At 38.7% G+C, this 24,057-nt stretch overlaps 1 protein-coding gene across 3 annotated transcripts in view; it reads right to left on the bottom strand.

Annotated features, from left to right (window-relative positions):
- Window positions 1–24,057, bottom strand: part of LOC139754775 (zinc finger matrin-type protein 3-like) — a 92,489-nt gene that overhangs the window by 60,323 nt on the left and 8,109 nt on the right. For all 3 annotated transcript variants that reach the window (XR_011713953.1, XM_071672556.1, XM_071672557.1), the window contains exons 4-6: window positions 18,476–18,651; window positions 13,624–13,746; window positions 8,787–8,908 (exon numbers count right to left, since the gene is read on the bottom strand). Coding sequence is in view for 2 of the 3 variants with exons in the window: in XM_071672556.1 (XP_071528657.1) it covers window positions 8,787–8,908; window positions 13,624–13,746; window positions 18,476–18,651 (421 nt within the window). In the remaining variant the exon portion in view is untranslated. The remainder of the gene's footprint in view (window positions 1–8,786; window positions 8,909–13,623; window positions 13,747–18,475; window positions 18,652–24,057) is intronic.

The raw sequence follows: 24,057 nt of genomic DNA, 5'->3' as shown, positions 1-24,057 counted from the left end.
TTAAAGCATCAAGCTAGATCATCCAAATAATATCTTTATCAAACAAGCAAATTTGTGCCAATGCTGTTAAATATAAAATACAATTCATTTTCAAATAATATGGTAATAATCTACTCAAATAGTGCAAATTCATGCTTTTGGAATATACCTGACTACTTAAAAGTTTTCCTCAAGTCTACTTTCATTTGATGATAAATTATTTTCGACAAAACTTTCTTTTTCCAAACTTAATTTTTCACAGAAAATATTGTTTATGGTTAAAAGGAACTTCTGATGACAGAAAAGAAATTTCAGTCATTTAGAATTTACAATGCAAGAAAAATATTCAAATGACATTTCTTAAAGGAAAAATAACACTTTGGGGAATGCTCACAAAATCTTATCTTACTTTTTCACAAGGACTTGCCATTTTCCAAGGGAACAAGGAAGTATAAGGAACATATGACTAAGCCTTAGAAAGGAAAAATCCTCACATGGCTCTTTCCTCTGTTTCTTACAACAGAAAGTAATAAAACATGGGAAGATTTCCAGCCCCAAACTCCCACTTCTCTTTGTTGCCTTCTACATCATGCACGAGATATGTAGGCAGCATTCTTTCTCTCCTATCCCCTATCTAATCATGTACAGTAAGTGATATGTAGAAATCATGGCAACATTCTGAATATAAAATGCAAATTCATACTTATGGAATACATTTGTTCTTATATTCAATCATATCCCTTAATTCTAATGTCACATATTCAAAAAACAATTTAACAAACTATACACTTTCTATCGTTAAAAGCCTAAATTTCCTAAGCTAAATATTATCTTACAGAAATCTTAATGCCAAATTAGTAAAGTTTATGGTCATTTGCATGTGATAATGCAATAAAAATTATCACATTCAGACTTTTATCTTACATGAATAAATGAGTTGAAAACAACCTGAGGGTGGATGCCCATAAAAATCGACATATACAGAGAAAAGGTTGAAATTCTTGCTTAACAGAAATAAGGTTATGCTAACATGAAAACCTAACAACACATCTGAACCCATACTTTAGCTTTACTACTTTTATTTCCTAATTCTATGAAAAGTGACTCAAATTTTCCTAATTTGAACAGGCTCCATCCCTATGACTCACTAGGTAAAAAAAAAAAAGTCATCTGGAAAAATGCTAAAAAAATTTCATTCTATAAATGTCAATTATCTTAACATTTGCATTTTTTCTTTTATTGTAGCTGGCCTTTCCTGCCTAGGCAAAGTAGTATCAGGATGTGAGGCTTTCAATGGAATAAATCCTTGCCCTGTTCCTTTGATTCTTACTTTTAAAAGGTGATCATACAAGAAGAGAAGGATTTCCTATCCGCTATGCACCTCTTAGACAATTCATACCACACAAATGAGAGATACATGGGAAGTATTTGTTCTCTTCTACCCCAATATAACATTTGTAATTATGTCATAAATATATAAAACAACAAAGAAAAGACTGAATACACATCAATACTGCAAATACAAATCAGTTATCTTTTTCTCCATGAAACAACCAATTATACATTTTTAGACATTTACATAATTGCACCCCTTTAAGAAACCATCAAAATACCATGGTTTTAACAAATCTAAATACTGTCACATGTACATCTGATTTCCTTCAACAGTTCACTCATTAAATTCATCCCAAGTAACTCATGGTTATACAAATACTCATTAGAATTTTTCTCTCAGCCATTTTTGATATTTTTCCACTAACACCAATGTGTATATTACAAACTACCTTTGAATCCTTTTATCCTTCCATTCCTTAATTCCTTATTATACTATTCACTCTCTTCAGTACTAAAGCAGCCAATGTCAACAAATGGCTTTTCTGGTTATTCTAACATCTGCAACTGAAAATCAACTAATATATAATATTTTTCAATTGACCCTCATTTCTCCGATCATATTTCACTGCCTCATTCCTTTTAGAAAAACAGAAATTAGCTTCCAGCATCATATCCCCTGTAACAGCCTCCATTCACTTGCAACTAGGAAGTTTTTTATGCTGACCAATATGAAAGCAATTTCCCCATTCAAGATCATCTTGTGTGAGAAGAAAACAGTGAGAGAAAGAGAATGAGTTAACTAATTTGGGCTAAGCAAAAGTTAGAAAAAGATAATGCTTAAATCTTTAAAAATTCAAGGCCTTTATATCTTGCTATTCCTTCAAAAGTATTACCATGTTCAAGCTGTTTTCCCTACATGTAAATCAGGAAAATACTGCCTCTGATCTAACACCTTAATCCTAGCCTTCATAATTTGGCCCCAATAACTTCAATTTACGTTTCAAACCATTCAGAAACAATTACCATAACTTACAGATGCCTAGACGGTATCAGCCTCTCCTAAAATCACCAACCTTCTCATTCACATTACCAACACATTCTCAATATCAACATCAATCACAAGCAACTGGTAACCTTAACAACACCAAGTGAAAAGCTGTCTTCCCTTAATCCATATTATGAAGCTAGAAATGATGTCAAACAGATATTTCTTTCACCCAAAATATCCACAATACACCTCAGTTTCTGAATAAAAGAAAATCACTCTGATCATGGTAAAAATAACATGATCCATCTCCATTACTGATAAAGTCCTAATAAAATACAGTTATCAATATCTGTAACCTCAGATAAAACTGCTAAAGCTGTGCAGAAAAAGTAACAAAAACACCAGAAGTCATTAAAAAGCCTCTAACAGAAGTATACAAACTTTTAAATGCTACCTAGCCTCAACGATTATTTCACATTTTGGCTTGCCCCCTCCCATTTACCTGTTCTTCTTCGAGAAAGTATGTTCCAAACATCGATTATATTTAATGCTGTTTTGAAACATACACTGACAGAAAAAGCCATACACAAAATATTTTGTTATAAATGCTAGTATTCTCAATACTACATAATGAAATACACAGTTCCTGAAAGCCCAAGTTACCTCCATGAATAAAAAAACATGAAAAAATAGAAAATATACCTTTATAAATTTCAGATTGTAAAAGGCATTAGAAATAACAAAGAAAATTCACAGCTTGTTGAAGAAATACATAAATCCAATCAATTCATTACTTATGATAAGATACTATTTACTACTTCCATTATCCTGTGATGCTGCCATACCTGCTAGTCCCTTCCACTATCATGTCAGCAAATTCATTTCTGTATCAGGGAAGTTTTAAAAATACTGCAATATAATCTGATGTTCACCAGATGTACAAGTAAGCATTATTACCAACAAAAGCAAATGGATGGGTAGGCGGAATAAGAGGTAAAGATAACTTTACTGTGGTACACTTTGTAGAGTCAGCTGGATTATGTGTCGGAGTTTTTAGAATCTTGAAGAATTATCTTTGCTGTGTGTCTGTATAGTCATCACTGTTATATTCATCATTACTCAGAATACTATCTATCCATTTATATCACTGTTGACCTTTCCAACTGGAAACTCCCATCATGGAAGTGGCGACAACAAAAGAGTCTCCATTTATTCCTGTCCTTACATATCTCCCTGAAGTACACTATTCTATGCATTCTTCCGCCATTTCTCTCCTTCCAATACTCTTCTACTCTATTTCCACATATCACAAATGGTCTTCCTCTGACACTAACCCCTTTAATCATACTAACACACACTCTCCTTGTAAACTCCAGCTTTACACTCTTTCCACATGCCCAAATACCTCATAATGAGGGTGAAAAACAGTGAAGGCATAAATAAACCAGATGCATGAACCTCTTTTAAGAGACACTTTGCTTTGATTTTCTTTGCTGGACTAATGGAGTCAGAGCTTTTCTCATTAAGTGATGTATTACATTAATTTTTTGTCTTCATAGCCATCACTATCATATCATTTCAACAAAATGGGAGTGATAATGGGAAAAAATGAGCAAAAACATGGCAACAAAAGGACCTTCTCTGAGACATACCTCTATACTGTTATCTGCACATATAAGTCCCTTAACGCATTGCTTATAATCCATCTATTGAGAGAAACAACACCTACTATGCTCCATTATGCTGGAAATTATACAAATTGTATGTGGAACCCCAAACAAGTTATCTCGGGATATACAAATTGTATGTGGAACCCCAAACAAGTTATCTTGGGATAATAACTCTCAAAACATAAGTTACCCAAGTTAACTTAGGATAATAACTCTCAAAACATAAGTGACCCATGTTAACTGAGGATAATAATTATTACTTACACAAAAGTTCAGTCTATGTGCACTTGGGTTAAAATGTATGGGGTGTACAAACAAACTATCAAGCTACCTCTCACTGTAATAACACACTACAGCTGAAAATCACTTGTAAACATGAGAAAATATGTGAGAAGACAAGTAGAACTTACAAGCATGTAGTGGCCATCAAATCATTTAAAATAACCTGTTATCAGTTACTAGTTCAGTAAAAACAATTCAAAAATTAGTTCTCCATTCATTCTAAAAACTTCCTCCAACACAACGCAAATCAAGTCATATTCACAACAAGCTTAAAACATGGGACAATATGAATAACAAAGCAGCTTCAGCTCATCCCTACTTTGGTTCAAATAACCTACAATTTCTACAAGACAGAATCTCTGTCCCTATTACATTGTTGATCCCATATTGCATTACAGTACATAAAATGGGTTGGCTTGACCACACCTCCTTTTAAAAATAAAACATGGCTGCTACCACTCCCTCCATCCCAATAAATACTATGTCAATCCCACAACATTATCAACTAATGCAAAAATTTCAACTTCATAGGAAACAAGCTAGGAAAATAAGTTGGGAGGACTCACTGATACAAGATATAAAATAACTTTTCTCGCATAAATGTAAATGTTCTCTGAAGAAGCATTCTCAATCGTTCCAAAAGTACCCACACTTGTCAGAGAATTTTACGTCCATATTCCCTGCATGTTGCAGAAGGCTACTAACGGGGCAGAAGTGGAAGTGAGGCTTGGAAACCCTCCCCTTCTTGTATTTTCAATTTCCACAAGACAAAGCAGAAGCCAAGCAGGGAGTGTTCATCCTCCCTTAAAGGTTTAGGCTTCAGTGTCTAAATGAGTGTGAATGTAACCAAAATAAGAAGAGGAAAAAACCTGAGTGTTCTAGCTCTGAGTTAACAAAGCTCAAGGGTAAAGAGTGCACTGTATAATATTTTTTGGGAGTTTGAACACAGAGAGATTTATAGAAAATACTGTACACAATAATTTTTTTCATACTTGTTTGTTGTATCCTGTACTAGCAAAGCAGCATCATAACAAAAGGGAAATGGCCTCCTTAGTTCACATCCACTCTCTAGTTCTAATGAATTGTGCATTGAAACCATAGCCACTTATCTACAGTCAAGACCAACACATCTTTCTGTGGTTCACCTGAACTGCTTCAGATTTCCTAGTTCTGCCCAAAAGTTACTCCAAGTATAACACATTTCTTGTTTCTTACAACAACACAGGAGTGATGAGAAAACACAAAATGACAACAAAACAGTGGTATATGTTGAACAGGCCACAAGTAAGTACCCTTCCTATCCACTAAACTTTTTTCCTTACAATACCAAAGAGGGAGCAGGGGGCTGGAAATCTTCCCCTTCCATTTTTTTTACTTTTCCAAAAGAGGGAAGAGAGAAGGGGGCCAAGTGAGGATATTCCCTCTAAGGCTCATCCTCCGTTCTTAACGCAACCTTGCTGATGCGGGAAATAGCGAATATGTATGAAAAACAATAAACCAAAGAACATACACTACATTTTATGGCTATTTCTTCAATAATACACAATTAGGTTTGTAACTTTTTTCACTAGGGAAGGATAGTTTCAGATAAATTGTGCATTTTAAGGGTTAAAAGTCAGGACTAAAAACATCTAAGGACCATACTTCAACTTCTATCATATTTTTATCCTCTTCATTTTTCATCTAACATAACCATGACAGGAACATTTATTTGCCCTCTCATGTCAGGTATTAAAAAAAATCTCATCAGGGAAAGTCATGTGCATCTCTTGTATCTCCACATTAGGTATTGTCTTACATTATACAGATAGAAATACTGGTTCCATTAAGCTATGAAGCCCTAACTATTCTCACTATCACAATACACCAAACATTACCAAAACTATCCAGCAGCACTCACCAAGCACAAATAAATCAATTCATTCTTTCAGTGGACTCTGGAAGCAAGCTTTGGATGAGACCAGAATATATTCAAAAGGAAAAAAACACAATCATGTATTCAACTCATATATCAAGCAACAGTACATCACCAACTATGATCAACTTTCCTATTACATCATCCCCTCTGAATATCCTGTTCCAGTTAATCAAACTGAGACTAAAGTAATAGATATATGAGAAAATAAAGCAGTAGCTGACAGAACCAAGTATTCATCCCAGGAAGACTTTTCCCATGCATTAGAAATCTAAAAAAGAGCTATAAGGGGTGGTGTACAACTAAAAAGTAGCCTACAAAAATTTATGACAATACAAAAATAACAATGTAGGTTTGCGGCAGGGGTTGTGTGATGTATCCATAGGTGTTTAATTTGTTTAATGGATGGGGTTGTTAGGGAGGTGATTGCAGGATTTTGGAAAGAGGGGAAGTTGCGCAGGTTGGTGGGATGAGAGAAGCTTGGAAGTGAGTCATGTTGTCACTGATGATACAGACTGGTGGCTGATTCATGTGAGAAAGCAGGAGGGGTGACTGAGTTGGTAAAGTGTGGTGAAAGAAGAGAGTTAAGAGTAAATGTGAATAAGAGCAAGGTTATTAGGTACAGTAGGGTTGAGGGTCAAGTCAATTGGGAGGTAAGTTTGAATGGAGAAAAACTGGAGGAAGTAAAGTGTTTTAGATATCTGGGAGTGGATCTGGCAGTGGATGGAACCATGGAAGCGGAAGTGGATCATAGGGTGGGGGAGGGGGCGAAAATTCTGGGAGCTTTGAAGAATGTATGGAAGTCGAGAACATTATCTCGGAAAGCAAAAATGGGTATGTTTGAAGGAATAGTGGTTCCAACAATGTTGTATGGTTGCGAGGCGTGGGTTATGGATAGAGTTGTGCGCAGGAGGATGGATGTGCTGGAAATGAGATGTTTGAGGACAATGTGTGGTGTGAGGTGGTTTGATCGAGTAAGTAACGTAAGGGTAAGAGAGATGTGTGGAAATAAAAAGAGCGTGGTTGAGAGAGCAGAAGAGGGTGTTTTGAAATGGTTTGGGGATATGGAGAGAATGAGTGAGGAAAGGTTGACCAAGAGGATATATGTGTCGGAGGTGGAGGGAACGAGGAGAAGTGGGAGACCAAATTGGAGGCGGAAAGATGGAGTGAAAAACATTTTGTGTGATCGGGGCCTGAACATGCAGGGGGGTGAAAGGAGGGCAAGGAATAGAGTGAATTGGATCGATGTGGTATACCGGGGTTGACGTGCTGTCAGTGGATTGAATCAGGGCATGTGAAGCGTCTGGGGTAAACCATGGAAAGCTGTGTAGGTATGTATATTTTGCGTGTGTGGACGTATGTATATACATGTGTATGGGGGTGGGTTGGGCCATTTCTTCGTCTGTTTCCTTGCGCTACCTCGCAAACGCGGGAGACAGCGACAAAGAAAAAAAAAAAAATAAATATGCTGTCAATCTTGCAGCTACATTCAAGAAACTAGCACTCACCCTATCAGCCTTACCTGCAAAAGATCATCATAGATGGTTGGCTGATATCTAAACCACACTTCCAAACAAATGCTTGAATGCTAGCTCGGTATATTCTCAAATATAATGTGACTTTGCACCACCTTGCAAACGCAGGAGACAGCGACAAAGCAAAATAAAAAGAATAATAAATAAAAAATGATAATGTGACTTTAATGTTAACAACAAAAAGATGGACTAAAGACATCAGCTGCTAGCAAATGTCAGAATCAGCTGATAGCAGCCATCAGGCTGGCCTAATCCAAAGCAGATATTCTATGCAAGACACAATTCTCTATGAAACACTACAACAACTTTAAGTAACCCCAGAAATTGACAGATTTTCTCAAGAAATAATCACACTTCTCAAAACAGATGGTACATGTGTCAAAAAACAAGGAATCTCTACATCAACTCATTATCAACTGGACATCAGAGGAGTCAGAGCACAGGAGGTTTGGGTACTGGTTGTTAGGTGATTATCATTTTAAGCCTAGGATTTGTTTCCACAGCCAATGAACAAACTTCTGTATATAGTTTTAGTGCTGTTTAGGACTATGTAGTTTCAAACTAGCCTACGGAGATGCTCAAGGATAGAACCGAGTTGCTCACAGGTTAAGTGCAGAATGCAAATCCTAAACATAATGATTTTCTTGCAAAGATACAGTGAATATGGATTACATCATTTTAAGGACTCAAGAGACTATAGGAAAGACACATACCTACATGCAGAATTCAATAAACTTTATATGAATTCCTTTTGCAGTTTGCAACCATACTCATCTTTTTTTAAGTAATACATTCACTGATACAATGACTGCACAAAGCTAATGGAAGGAAAATGCTTGGAAGGTATCTAAACGCAAATCACTGTGAGCACCTATGGCACAAGTCACTTTGATCAGATTGCCTTCACATTCAAATTAAAAATCAAAACTTTCAAGTTAACTTATTACCTGCAGATACAATTTAGCACAATCATTCTGCTGTTTTCCAAAAAGTATGACAAAATGCTGAGCAAATGGCTTAATTCCTTTCTAATTTGCTTTCAAGAAGTGACAAGAATCAACAAACAAGTACTCTTCACTGACCTGTTGTAGTTGTTGTGGTCTTTGCATTTTGCCTCTGAGCCTTCAGGTGCCGCTGACCTGAAATGTGACCATCAAGCTGATCCTGAGATGTAGCTGAGACATTACACAGCTCACAGAAGAACCTAAAATTAAAATATAACAGTTATGAAATTTCTTATATCTCATTTTCATTCAAATAAGAATCTAATGTCAGCAATTTCATCCTTTGCAGAAACCTTTCTCAATAAAAATTTTCATATTACAAGCAGTCCTACTATAGAATGATATGTGGGCAGTGTAACAGTTAACCAAACGATATGAAGGAAGAACATGTGATGCACACCAAACATCATGTTCAGCTACAAGAAACATCTACAATTCTTCATTTACTTCTAAGATTACAATTTAATGTGAATAAGTATGAAAGAAAAGAATGAAACACTGATGTTCAACCAAGCAGGACCAACCATGATGGAATGGTTGAGTTAGCTTTAGGTCATCACATTACAAAATGATGACCCCTTGCCAACCAATATAAAACAATATTACAACACCGCCCAAACTCTAAAACCCATACCCCCTGGGCTTTCACTACCACAATGACTAAGAACTTGCAAGACCCCTTCAGTTTTCACTCAAGAGTAAAACACTAAAGTCTCATCAAAAAAGAGTATACACCTGGTCCACACACCTGTCCTGAAGCCATTCTGCCTGTCCCCAATCAGATGTCCTGATCAAAGAGGGTTAGTGACAGTTGCATAATAAGCCATCACTTCAGTGATGATAAAATATCTTTTCTTTTGAACTGTTGCTCTCTTTTATACAAAGAATTGATCCATGCTTGTGTGGTGTACTGCCCTTACATTCAAGGAGGTTCTACCTCAACATCCTTACTAGACAGGGTTAAATCTAAAGCAGTCTGACTTATCAATTTTTCCATGTTATTCTCACAACTTAACTCACCTGCCTTCACCACATGTTGGGTTACGTTTAATTTTCCTCATCTATAGATATCACTTTGGTTTTTGCTCCCAAGAACAGGGCGCCAGTGTGCCCCCACCACTAGCCTGACCACATAATACTCAGAATGCTACCATATTACATAATAATTGTGCAGCCTCTGGCAACTCAAGATTGAGTCATTTCAATATCTGTTATTTCCTGACACCCTGAAGCTTTGGAATTCTCTACTCCCTCATGTCTTTCCTAACAACTACAGCCCGGATGTTTTCAAAAGACAGGTTTACCATTTCCTCCAAAATTACTAAAATACTTTTCCTCTTCTCTTCTCTTATCCTCTCATTAACCTTTTTTATATTTCAATTAGTGCCTAGACTTTATGTGGACTTTTGTTCATGACTGGAGCCTCCAACATAAAAAAAATAAGATAACTACTTATACCAGCCATCTCTCATTACTGAGGCCTGAGAGGCCCATGCAGATGGCCAGTAAAAATTGACAGACTCATATGAGGAAAAACGTTAAACATGGATTGCTTGTACATCTACTGACAAGGAGAAAAGAACTAAAACTGCAGCACAAGGAAAAAGGGTAAGTCTTGTTATCTGACAAGGTTAGATGATTAGCTAAATTGCTTCAAATTGGGCTCAAGTTTCTCTCACTTTTATAAACAACATGCAAAACCTTTCAAGTTTTCATAATAATATATGTTGATAAGAAATCTGTGGACGATTTTTGCAGGGAAAAAATGCAGTTGAGTGGGAGACGTATAAAAGAAAGAGACTGGAGGTCAAGAGAAAGGTGCAAGAGGTGAAAAAGAGGGCAAATGAGAGTTGGGGTGAGAGAGTATCATTAAATTCTAGGGAGAATAAAAAGATGTTCTGGAAGGAGGTAAATAAAGTGCGTAAGACAAGGGAGCAAATGGGAACTTCAGTGAAGGGCGCAAATGGGGAGGTGATAACAAGTAGTGGTGATGTGAGAAGGAGATGGAGTGAGTATTTTGAAGGTTTGTTGAATGTGTTTGATGATAAAGTGGCAGATATAGGGTGTTTTGGTCGAGGTGGTGTGCAAAGTGAGAGGGTTAGGGAAAATGATTTGGTAAACAGAGACGAGGTAGTAAAAGCTTTGCGGAAGATGAAAGCCGGCAAGGCAGCAGGTTTGGATGGTGTTGCAGTGGAATTTATCAAAAAAGGGGGTGACTGTATTGTTGACTGGTTGGTAAGATTATTTAATGTATGTATGACTCACGGTGAGGTGCCTGAGGATTGGCGGAATGCGTGCATAGTGCCATTGTACAAAGGCAAAGGGGATAAGAGTGAGTGCTCAAATTACAGAGGTATAAGTTTGTTGAGTATTCCTGGTAAATTATATGGGAGGGTATTGATTGAGAGGGTGAAAGCATGTACAGAGCATCAGATTGGGGAAGAGCAGTGTGGTTTCAGAAGTGGTAGAGGATGTGTGGATCAGGTGTTTGCTTTGAAGAATGTATGTGAGAAATACTTAGAAAAGCAAATGGATTTGTATGTAGCATTTATGGATCTGGAGAAGGCATATGATAGAGTTGATAGAGATGCTCTGTGGAAGGTATTAAGAATATATGGTGTGGGAGGCAAGTTGTTAGAAGCAGTGAAAAGTTTTTATCGAGGATGTAAGGCATGTGTACGTGTAGGAAGAGAGGAAAGTGATTGGTTCTCAGTGAATGTAGGTTTGCGGCAGGGGTGTGTGATGTCTCCATGGTTGTTTAATTTGTTTATGGTTGGGGTTGTTAGGGAGGTGAATGCATGAGTTTTGGAAAGAGGGGCAAGTATGAAGACAGTTGGGGATGAGAGAGCTTGGGAAGTGAGTCAGTTGTTGTTCGCTGATGATACAGCGCTGGTGGCTGATTCATGTGAGAAACTGCAGAAGCTGGTGACTGAGTTTGGTAAAGTGTGTGAAAGAAGAGAGTTAAGAGTAAATGTGAATAAGAGCAAGGTTATTAGGTACAGTAGGGTTGAGGGTCAAGTCAATTGGGAGGTGAGTTTGAATGGAGAAAAACTGGAGGAAGTAAAGTGTTTTAGATATCTGGGAGTGGATCTGGCAGCGGATGGAACCATGGAAGCGGAAGTGGATCATAGGGTGGGGGAGGGGGCGAAAATTCTGGGAGCCTTGAAGAATGTGTGGAAGTCGAGAACATTATCTCGGAAAGCAAAAATGAGTATGTTTGAAGGAATAGTGGTTCCAACAACGTTGTATGGTTGCGAGGCGTGGGCTATGGATAGAGTTGTGCGCAGGAGGATGGATGTGCTGGAAATGAGATGTTTGAGGACAATGTGTGGTGTGAAGTGGTTTGATCGAGTAAGTAACGTAAGGGTAAGAGAGATGTGTGGAAATAAAAAGAGCATGGTTGAGAGAGCAGAAGAGGGTGTTTTGAAATGGTTTGGGCACATGGAGAGAATGAGTGAGGAAAGATTGACCAAGAGGATATATGTGTCGGAGGTGGAGGGAACGAGGAGAAGAGGGAGACCAAATTGGAGGTGGAAAGATGGAGTGAAAAACATTTTGTGTGATCGGGGCCTGAACATGCAGGAGGGTGAAAGGAGGGCAAGGAATAGAGTGAATTGGAGCGATGTGGTATACCGGGGTTGACGTGCTGTCAGTGGATTGAATCGGGGCATGTGAAGCGTCTGGGGTAAACCATGGAAGGCTGTGTAGGTGTGTATATTTTGCGTGTGTGGACGTATGTATATACATGTGTATGGGGGTGGGTTGGGCCATTTCTTTCGTCTGTTTCCTTGCGCTACCTCGCAAACGCGGGAGACAGCAACAAAAAAAAGAAAAAAAAAAAATCTGTGCATCAAACAAAGTCAAACCATTAACCAAAATCATATTTACAGCCCATATAAAGTGTTTTCAAAAGAATGACACCAAACCAAGGTAGGATATGTAAGGAAAAAAAAATCTCTGAGGGTTAAGAAAAACAAGCCCCCAAAATCATATTCATAAAGGTTATTTTTCTGGTGATGCAGTCTATTTTCAACATCACATGAATCTTTATCACTGTAATATTTCAAAGATGTGCAAAGGTGGCATGCTGAAAGAACATCTATCTATATGATCACTTGTATTACCAACCATCCTTTAAACAAGAGTTGTGAAGTGACAACTCAAAAAATTACTAAAGTCCAACACAGAAAGAAAAATGAGCATACGAAAGCCAGACACATACACTGATTCCAATTCCATAAATCAGTAAGATCAAATCTACGTATCCATTAGCCTTGTCATACTATGTCAATAATGTAAAGGCACTTCAAAATCCCAATGTCAGCTAAAAGGGAAAAAACCATAATGACCTAACATACAAATACTAAGATAATGAACAGCATGAACCTTCAAAGATTCTTCCAAGTCTTCACATTTTGTGTGCTGATCTCTAACAAAGGATTTGCCTACCCTCCCGTTTCTCAGCTTTTCAAGGAGCAACTGCCTTTGTTTAAGGTCAAATTTTCTTTCATTCCAATGTATGCTGCTCTTGACCTTTCATTAATGTGAACAAAAGCTAGCTGTTCGGAGATGCTAGGTTCCTGGAAAACCATACCTAGATGAGCATCACAACAGTTCTTCCTTCATATTCTCTCCAACTACAGGTAAATGAAGTTGTTACATAAGAAAGACTACCCAAGTTCTGGATGTCTTTGGCACTTCCCAGTGGCTGAATGATAATAATGAGCAGCATTTCCCCACAATGGTGCTTCTACATTCAACTCAGTGAAGTCAATATATATTCATGATACTTCTTTTGTGTGTTATCAGAACACAAGATACATACGAAAAATAAAATGGAAACAACACTATTTTACATCAAAATCATATTTCAAACATATCATCACTCCCAATACATAATTCTCACATAGCAAACCTTCCTCTCTCCTTCACACTTTCAGGATCAACATCTTTTTTCGCAGGTTCTCCGGCCTCTTCATCAGATGGAGGGTCTAGGTTTAGGCCAATTCTCTCAGCTGACACTCTTGGGTCTGGTGGCCTGGAATATAATTTGTATATATAATACACTGCTTCAAAATGATACAAGTGTGGGTATGTTGACAATTAGATAGGGATGGCATTCAGTGAGCATTTAGACAGTGTTCACTGAGTGTTATCAAATAACAAAATGAGCAGGGAGAGAAGAGAGCATAAAATATAATACATAAAACATACAAAAAAACATCCCTGAACTATGTAATTAAGATTTCTACCTACATTTCTCATGCATATCACAAGAAGCAACAAACAAAGAGGAGTGAGTACTGAACATCCACCCATTTTGTATTATCTTTCAAAAAGAAAAAAAAAAAAGCCAAGTACAAGCACTCCCCTACTTACGACCTAATCGAATTACGACCATCCATACATACAATGGGAAAAAAATATAAATTAGATAATAAAAATTGTATGTGAACAAAAGCATCTTAAATAAAAGGTAAAAAGAAACTGCAGAATCATATAATAAAGCTGGTAATACAAACAAAGCTCAAGGGTAAGGGGGAAGAATGGTTTTGGAATGTCTTGGGAGTAAAGTCAGGGGTTGGTGAGAGGACAAGAGCAAAGGAAGGAGTAGCACTACTCCTGAAACAGGAGTTGTGGGAGTAAATGACAGAGTGTAAGAAAGTGAACTCTAGACTGATATGGATAAAACTGAAAGTTGATGGAGAGAGATGGGTGATAATTGGTGCCACGGCACCTGGTCATGAGAAGAAAGATCACAAGAGGCAAGTGTTTTGGAAGCAGCTGAGTGAGTGTGTTAGCAGCTTTGATGCATGAGACTGGGTTATAGTGATGGGTGATTTGAATGCAAAGGTGAGTAATGTGGCAGTTCACGGTATAATTGGTTTACATGGGGTGTTCAATGTTGTAAATGGAAATGGTGAAGAGCTTATAGATTTGTGTGCTAAAAAAGGACTGGTGATTGGGAATATCTAGTTCAAAAAGAGATATACATAAGTATACATATGTGAGTAGGCGAGATGTCCAGAGAGCATTATTGGATTACGTACAAGAAAGAGAGACTTGGATGTGAATGTACTGAGAGGAGCAACTAGGGGGATGTCTGACCATTAATCTTGTGGAGGTGAAGGTGAAGATATGTAGAGGTTTTCAGAAAAGAAGAGAGAATGTTGGGGTGAAGACAATGGTAAGAGTAAGTGAGCTTGGAAAAAAGACTTGTGTGAGGAAGTACCAGGAGAGATTGAGTGCAGAATGGAAAGAGGTGAGAGCAAATGACGTAAGGGGAGTGGGGGAGGAATTTTGATGTATTTAGGGAAGCAGTGATGGCTTGTGCAAAGATGCCTGTGGCATGAGAAAGGTGGGAGGAGGGCAGATTAGAAAGGGTAATGAGTGGTGGGAAGGAGAAGTAAGATTGTTAGTGAAAGAGAAAAGAGAGGCATTTGGACAATTTTTGCAGGGAAATAGTGCAAATGACTGGGACATGTATAAAAGAAAGAGGCAAGAGGTCAAAGAAAGGTGCAAGAGGTGAAAAAGAGGGCAAATGAGAGCTGGGGTAAGCGAGTATCATCAAATTTTAGGGAAAATAAAAAGATGTTTTGGAAGGAGGTAAATAAAGTGCGTAAGACAAGAGAACAAATGTGACCATCGAAGAAGGGGACAAGTGGGGAGGTAATAACAAGTAGTAGTGAGGTGAGAGATGGAGTGAGTATTTTGAAGGTTTGTTGAATGTGTGTGATGATAGATATAACGTGTTTTGGTTGAGGTGGTGTGCAAAGTGAGAGGGTCTGGGAGAATGATTTGGTAAACAGAGAAGAGGTAGTGAAAGCTTTGAGGAAGATGAAAGCCAGCAAGGCAGCGGGTTTGGATGGTACTGCAGTGGAATTTATTAAAAAAGGGGGTGACTGTGTTGTTGACTGGTTGGTGAGGATATTCAATACATGTATGGTTCATGGCGAAGTGCCTGAGGATCGGCGGAATAAATGTATAGTACCATTGTACAAAGGCAAAGGGGATAAAGGTGAGTGTTCAAATTACAGAGGTATAAGTTTGTTGAGTATTCCTGGGAAATCATATGGGAGGGTATTGATTGAAAGGGTCAAGGCATGTACAGAGCATCGGATTGGGGAGGAGCAGTGTGGTTTCAGAAGTGGCAGAGGGTGTGTGGATCAGGTGTTTGCTTTGAAGAATGTATATGAGAAACTTAGAAAAGCAGATGGATTTGTATGTAGCATTCATGGATCTGGAGAAGGCATATGATAAAGTTGATAGAGATGCTATGTGGAAGGTAATAAGAGTATATGGTGTGGGAGGCAAGTTGCTTGAAGCAGTGAAAAGTTTTTATCGAGGATGTAAGGCATGTGTATGAGTAGGAGGAGAGGAAAGTGAGTGGTTCCCTGTAAATGGTGGTTTGCAGCAGAGGTGTGTGATGTCTCCACGGTTGTTTAATTTGTTTATAGATGGGGTTGTTAGGGAGGTGAATGCAAGAGTTTTGGAAAGAGGGGAAAGTATGCAGTCTGTTATGAATGAGAAGGTTTGGGAAGTGAGTCAGTTGTTCGCTGATGATACAGCACTGGTGGCTGATTCGTGTGAGAAACTGCAGAAGCTGGTGACTGAGTTTGGTAAAGTGTGTGAAAGAAGAAAGCTGAGAGTAAATGTGAATAAGAGCAAGGTTATTAGGTTCAGTAGGGTTGAGGGACAAGTCAATTGGAAGGTAAGTTTGAGTGGAGAAAAACTGGAGGAAGTGAGGTGTTTCAGATATCTGGGAGTGAGGATTGGCAGCGGATGGAACCATGGAAGCGGAAGTAAGTCACAGGGTGGGAGAGGGGGAGAAAAAGGTTCTGGGAGTGTTGAAAAATGTGTGGAAAGCGAGAACATTATCTCGGAGAGCAAAAATGGGTATGTTTGAAGGAATAATGTTCCAACAATGTTATATGGTTGAGAGGCATGGGCGATAGATAAGGTTGTGTGGAGAAGGGTGGATGTGTCGGAAATGAGATGTCTGAAGACAATATATGGTGTGAGGTTGTTTGATTGAGTAAGTAATGAAAGGGTAAGAGAGATGTGTGGTAATAAAAAGAGTGGTTGAGAGAGCAGAAGAGAGTGCATTGAAATGGTTTGGTCACATGGAGGGAATGAGCGTGGAAAGATTGACAAAGAGGATATATGTGTCAGAGGTGGAGGGAACAAGGAGAAGTGGGAGACCAAATTGGAGGTGGAAGGATGAAGTGAAAAAGATTTTGAGCGATCGGGGCCTGAACATACTGGAGGGTGAAAGGCATGCAAGGAACAGAGTGAATTGGAACGATGTGGTATACCGGGGTCAATGTGCTGTCAATGGATTGAATCAGAGCATGTGAAGTGTCTGGGGCAAACCATGGGAAGTTCTGTGGGGCCTGGATGTGGAAAGGGAGCTGTGGTTTCAGTTCATTACACATGACAGCTAGAGACTGAGAGTGGCCTTTGCTGTTATTTCCTGGCACTACCTCGCATGCATGCTGGGGGGGGTGTCATTTCATGAGTGGTGGGTGGCAGCAGGAATGGATGAAGGCAGCATGTATGAATATGTACATGTGTATATATGTATATGTCTGTGTATGTACATGTATGTGTACATTGAAATGTGTAGGTATGTATATGTGCGTGTGTGGGCGTTTATGTATATACATGTGTATGTGGGTGGGTGGGTCTGTTTCCTTGCACTACCTCTCTAATGCGGGAGACAGTGTTAAAGTATAATAAAAATACAAAATGAGATAACTGTGAAAGCAACTGAGTAGGATAAGAGAATGGTGTACAGGTATAAGAATTCTACATGCCATGCTGACACATCAAGATCCAACCAGTCAGTCAGAATGGAACTCGGACCTATGTTGGGTAAGGGGTGTAATAATTTCTTGAAGGCTCAGGTTAGGGTGTGTGAATGTGCATGGATGTGACCAGGGTGGATTAAGGGTAAAGGTAGGCACTAAGTCTGATGATATAACCTGTTTTTTTTGGGCCCTAATAGAAATTATGTTGAACAACAGGGAGCAACAATGGTTTAGAAATGTTCATGGGGAGAGTCTAAGATAAGTTTGTGATTGGGCAAGAGCAAAATAACAGGGTGGCACTTCTGATAAAGGAACTGTGTTAAAGATTAGAAAAGTAAGTTAGAATGAAAGAAGACTACAAGAAGTGGGTAAATGTTAGTTCTTATACACCTGGTAGTGGTAAAAGGGAAGAAGAATGGAGTCCTTTGTAGAAGTTCAACGAGTGCTTTGGTGGCTTTGATGCAAGGAACTGAATATTGGTGGAAGAGTAGGTGTTATGGTACCTGGTACTTTAAATGGAGGGTATGGGGTTCTTAATATAAAAGAATATGAAGAGAACCTTCATGGAGGAGGAATGGTGACAGAAAAATGTTTTGAACAAAAGTGCATAAGTAAGTATATGTGGATGAGAGAATGTCTAATCATTTGTTGGTGTAGGCAAGTGTGAAAGTACGTGATGAGCTGGATGATACTTGCTCACCTTAAATCTAATTTGCCCTCTTTTTCAGCCTCTGCACATCCCTCTTGACCTCCTGCCACTTTCTCTTGTACATTTCCCAATCACTTGCACTCCTTCCATGTAAAAAATGCCCATACAACTCCTTTGACTAGCAACTTAACTTTCATGCCACTACTCACAATCCTTTCTTACATGCTTAGCTCCCACCTTCTGCTCACCATAAATTTCTCTCACACATGTCAGCATGTAATCAATAACATTTTTATATAAAAACTTACATTCTTTGCCATTTTCCAGTGTCTTTATTATAGTAGCCAGCCTTAAGAGGTTTAAGCCCATGTAAAACACGCTGATGATTTCGACCCATGTAATGTTGCTGCGCGTGTTGTTCTGAAGTGAAGCTTAAATCACAGCACTTGCAGTACAGCTTACTAACATCTAAGGGTTCCACTTTCTGCAACAAAACCCATATAATAAGAGCATGTTTCAAGTAATGAGTTATATACAGTATTAAACTAATACATTTTATACAATCTAATGTCTTAAATCCAGTATTTCAAAATCCAAGAACTCCTAACATCTGACACTTGAGAATGTACTAGACTGGCACATGTGAATATAAAAATCTGAAACTTGTGAATATAACAATCTGGCAATTGTGAACGTATCAATATGGCACTTGTGAATATATGAGTCTGGCACTTGTGAATATCCTTGTCCTCTCTGAAACCCTTTGCGCTTTGACTTCTATGTATTACTTATGACTAACCTAGTCTACAATATACACTTATCACCACATAACAACATCTCATTCACCAAAATTACTCAAATATAAGGAACTCATGAATTTTGCAATCACTTCATTAGAATAAAGCAAAATTTAATGGCAATAGCAGAGTAAGAAAACTACCTACATATCCCAGCATACCATTAGAGACAGCTAACTGCAAGATGAAGGAGCCAAACAATGAATGTTTCTGAAAATTTCAGCATTGGGGTATCTGAATGTACATGGATGCAACTAAGATAAGAACCAGAATGTTCTGGCTCCTAGTGAAACTAAGCTCAAAGGGAAAGGGGAAGAATTGCTTGGGAGTGTCAGTGGTTAAAGTCTAAAGTCTGGGGTCAAAGTGAAGGTAAAAGTGAAAAAGGTGAATGTGTTGAGTTAATGTAAAAAAGCAAACTCTAAACCAATGCAGGTAAGAACGAAGGATGATTCCTAAAGGTGGGAGACTGTCAGTGCTTGTCCATCTGGAAGTGAAAAGAATGAAGCCTTTTGGGAGAGACCAAGTGGTAGGATACTTGAATGCAAGAGTAGGCGATGTGGAAGTTGAATGTATAATTGAGAGGCATGGGGTGTCAGATACAAATGAAAATGGTGAGCAGCTTATTGTGAGCTGAAAAAGGACTGATGAATGGAAATACCTGGTGAAAATATGGTGCATATGTAGGTGCATACATAAGTATACGTAAGAGGGAGAGGCCTGGGTTCAATGGTTACTACTGGACTGTGTACAACAGATACTGACAGACATGCAAAAGAGAGACCACTGGATGTGAATGTGCTCAGCAGGGCAGCTAAGGATTGTCTAATCTTTTTTTGGTTGATGCTAGTGTGAAAATTAAAGCAATTCTAGAAGAGAAATGACATGGGTGGAAAGATGGTGGTGACAGCGAGTGAACTTGGTAAAGAGGCTTCTGTGCTGAGATTCCCAGCGATTAAGTGCAGAATGGCAAAAAGTGAGAGTGAATAAAGCATAGGGAGTGGACGATGAGTGAAAGGTATTAATGGAAGGATTCCTATGTGTACAAGTGAAGTGCGTGGTATGCTGGAGGTAGAAGGTGAGCAGATGGGAAAGGGTAATGAGTGGTGGGATGAGGAAATTAAGTGTCAAGTGAAAAAAAAAAGAGAGAGGCTTATCAGTGGCACCTGCTGAGAAGGAGTATAACTGACAGGAAGATGTATAAGAGTAAGCAGTTAGGAGGTTAAGTGAAAGGTGAAGGAGCCGAAAAAAGGACAAAGGGTCACACATAAAGTGGTCATTAGAAACAATGGGATGGTCTGTAGGGATCTGCAATGGATGGGAGCTCTGCTTTCACTTCATATACATGACAGATATGGAGTACATGAAAGAAAGTGAGACTGCTTTTAGTCTGCTCCTGGTGCTACCTAGATAAAGCAGGAAATAGCAAACAAGTATGGAAATAATCATCATAATGAAATTGAATTTCTAACCTCTAATAATCACTACATTTTTCCTTTGTACTAAGCTAACTTTCTGGTATGATTAAATGGCTGTTTTCCTCTGTTGTTGTACTGTTTTAGCTTGCAATAGTTGTAGTCAAATAATAAAAAGGTAAAAAATAAAAAGAAATTTCTATGTAGTATCAAGAGTATAGAAGGTAGGGGATGAAACTATTGAGGCTGGTCCAAGCCATGCCACCTCAGTTGATATAATCTTAATGTAAATTCACTAAAGTCAACAAAACACATCAGTAGTTTTAGTTACAATTTCTGTTTTCCATATATCTATTTCTCAAACTTTTTTTTTTCCGCTGTCTCCCGCATTTGCGAGGTAGCGCAAGGAAACAGACGAAAGAAATGGCCCAACCCACCCCCATACACATGTATATACATACGTCCACACATGCAAATATACATACCTACACAGCTTTCCATGGTTTACCCCAGACGCTTCACATGCCTTGATTCAATCCACTGACAGCACGTCAACCCCGGTATACCACATCGCTCCAATTCACTCTATTCCTTGCCCTCCTTTCACCCTCCTGTATGTTCAGGCCCTCACACAAAATCTTTTTTTCACTCCATCTTTCCACCTCCAATTTGGTCTCCCTCTTCTCCTCGTTCCCTCCACCTCCGACACATATATCCTCTTGGTCAATCTTTCCTCACTCATTCTCTCCATGTGCCCAAACCATTTCAAAACACCCTCTTCTGCTCTCTCAACCACACTCTTTTTATTTCCACACATCTCTCTTACCCTTACGTTACTTACTCGATCAAACCACCTCACACCACACATTGTCCTCAAACATCTCATTTCCAGCACATCCATCCTCCTGCGCACAACTCTATCCATAGCCCACGCCTTGCAACCATACAACATTGTTGGAACCACTATTCCTTCAAACATACCCATTTTTGCTTTCGAGATAATGTTCTCAACTTCCACACATTCTTCAAGGCTCCCAGAATTTTCGCCCCCTCCCCACCCTATGATCCACTTCCGCTTCCATGGTTCCATCTGCTGCCAGATCCACTCCCAGATATCTAAAACACTTCACTTCCTCCAGTTTTTCTCCATTCAAACTCACCTCCCAATTGACTTGACCCTCAACCCTACTGTACCTAATAACCTTGCTCTTATTCACATTTACTCTTAACTTTCTTCTTCCACACACTTTACCAAACTCAGTCACCAGCTTCTGCAGTTTCTCACATGAATCAGCCACCAGCGCTGATTTGGTGAATGTGTTTGATGATAGAGTGGCAGATATAGGGTGTTTTGGTCGAGGTGGTGTGCAAAGTGAGAGGGTTAGGGAAAATGATTTGGTAAACAGAGAAGAGGTAGTAAAAGCTTTGCGGAAGATGAAAGCCGTCAAGGCAGCAGGTTTGGATGGTATTGCAGTGGAATTTATTAAAAAAGGGGGTGACTGTATTGTTGACTGGTTGGTAAGGTTATTTAATGTATGTATGACTAATGGTGAGGTGCCTGAGGATTGGCGGAATGCGTGCATAGTGCCATTGTACAAAGGCAAAGGGGATAAGAGTGAGTGTTCAAATTACAGAGGTATAAGTTTGTTGAGTATTCCTGGTAAATATATGGGAGGGTATTGATTGAGAGGGTGAAGGCATGTACAGAGCATCAGATTGGGGAAGAGCAGTGTGGTTTCAGAAGTGGTAGAGGATGTGTGGATCAGGTGTTTGCTTTGAAGAATGTATGTAAGAAATACTTAGAAAAGCAAATGGATTTGTATGTAGCATTTATGGATCTGGAGAAGGCATATGTTAGAGTTGATAGAGATGCTCTGTGGAAGGTATTAAGAATATGGTGTGGGAGGCAAGTTGTTAGAAGCAGTGAAAAGTTTTTATCGAGGATGTAAGGCATGTCTACGTGTAGGAAGAGAGGAAAGTGATTGGTTCTCAGTGAAAGTAGGTTTGCGGCAGGGGTGTGTGATGTCTCCATGGTTGTTTAATTTGTTTATGGATGGGGTTGTTAGGGAGGTGAATGCAAGAGTTTTGGAAAGAGGGGCAAGTATGAAGTCTGTTGGGGATGAGAGAGCTTGGGAAGTGAGTCAGTTTTTTTTTTTATGTGATGCTAATATTCTAGTTGTGTTTTTCTAGGTCTACTATTAAAATAAATATTTTTGGGCCTTGGGAGTTCAAAATAGCAGATGAAGTTGCAGCTAATTGATAAATCCAACACTTCTTCATTATCATATACTACAATCCCCACTCACTCTCAATGAACAGAGCTGATAGGCCTCTATATCATCATCTTTACCCTTGTAATGACATTAAAGGTGTTCTCATCATCAGAGGAATATTCACTCAATATTTCCTTTAATATGTTATTTCTAGCTGCACCTCCTCACCCTACAATTAACTGATAAACTGATACATTTTGTAAGGTATCGCTCCTGGCTGTAGCACAAATTATTCCCAATAGATGGCAGCCCTTTCTTAAAAGACAAGCAGCATCAGCCTGGTGTGCTAAAGGAAAAAAATATGGAAATCACCAGCACACACTGCTAATGTTAAGGTGAAATAACAAGAGCTGACTTGTATATTTGTGACATAAACAGTACATGGATTAATCATCATATATAAATATCTGCTTATAAGAAAAGTTTTGTGGGGCCTGGATGTGGAAAGGGAGCTGTGGTTTCGGTGCATTATACATGACAGCTAAGAGACTGAGTGTGAACGAATGTGGCCTTTGTTGTCTTTTCATAGCACTACTTTGCATGCATGCGGGGGAGGGGGTTGTCATTTCAGGCGTGGCGGGGTGGCGACGGGAATGAATAAAGGCAGCAAGTATGAATTATGTACATGTGCATATATATGTATATGTCTGTGCATGTATATAAATGTATACGTTGAAATGTATATGTATGTATATGCGCATGTGTGGACGTGTATGTATATACATATGTATGTGGGTGGGTTGGGCTGTTCTTTCATCTGTTTCCTTGCGCTACCTCACTGACGCAGGAGACAGCGACAAAGTATAATGAAAAAATAAAATAAGAAAAAAGCCAAATCTAACTAACAAGAAATGATGAATGGACATCAAACCAGTGTGTAGATTAATTTTAGAATGGTGAATAAAATCTAAAAGAGGCAGAGAAAGCACAAGGCATTACCAAGAAGCAAATTGAGACAGCAATTGGCTGGTGGTCACACGAAATATTTCTAACACAATTTCTAAGTTTAAGCTTCTATATGACTGAGACATCCAACAAGCCTTAAATTTGCCAAATCAAAGTTCTCAACTTCTTGATTCACTTATCCAACAAAAAAACACTTCCAATATGGCAGCAATTCTGCTAGTGACCAAACCCTACCAATTTTCTGCCTATAAGTAAATCTATCATGGAAATACATAGATCTTTCTTTAACTATAATCCTGATGCCCATTCCCTCTAGGAACTCCAATCAAGAGGGTAGCCACAGCAAAAGAGTCTTCACTTAACCCTATCCTTACATGCCTCCTTCGCATACACTACTATGTGCATTCTTTCTCCATTTCTTTTCCTCCAGTACTCTTACACTCTATCTTCCCATGTTTCAGGAGTTCCTCCTCTCACAACCCCTTTAATCATACTATCATAC

Source organism: Panulirus ornatus, chromosome 17 (assembly GCF_036320965.1).
Source record: "Panulirus ornatus isolate Po-2019 chromosome 17, ASM3632096v1, whole genome shotgun sequence".
Classification (NCBI taxonomy): domain Eukaryota; kingdom Metazoa; phylum Arthropoda; class Malacostraca; order Decapoda; family Palinuridae; genus Panulirus; species Panulirus ornatus.
This window is presented reverse-complemented; position numbering and strand designations above follow the sequence as displayed.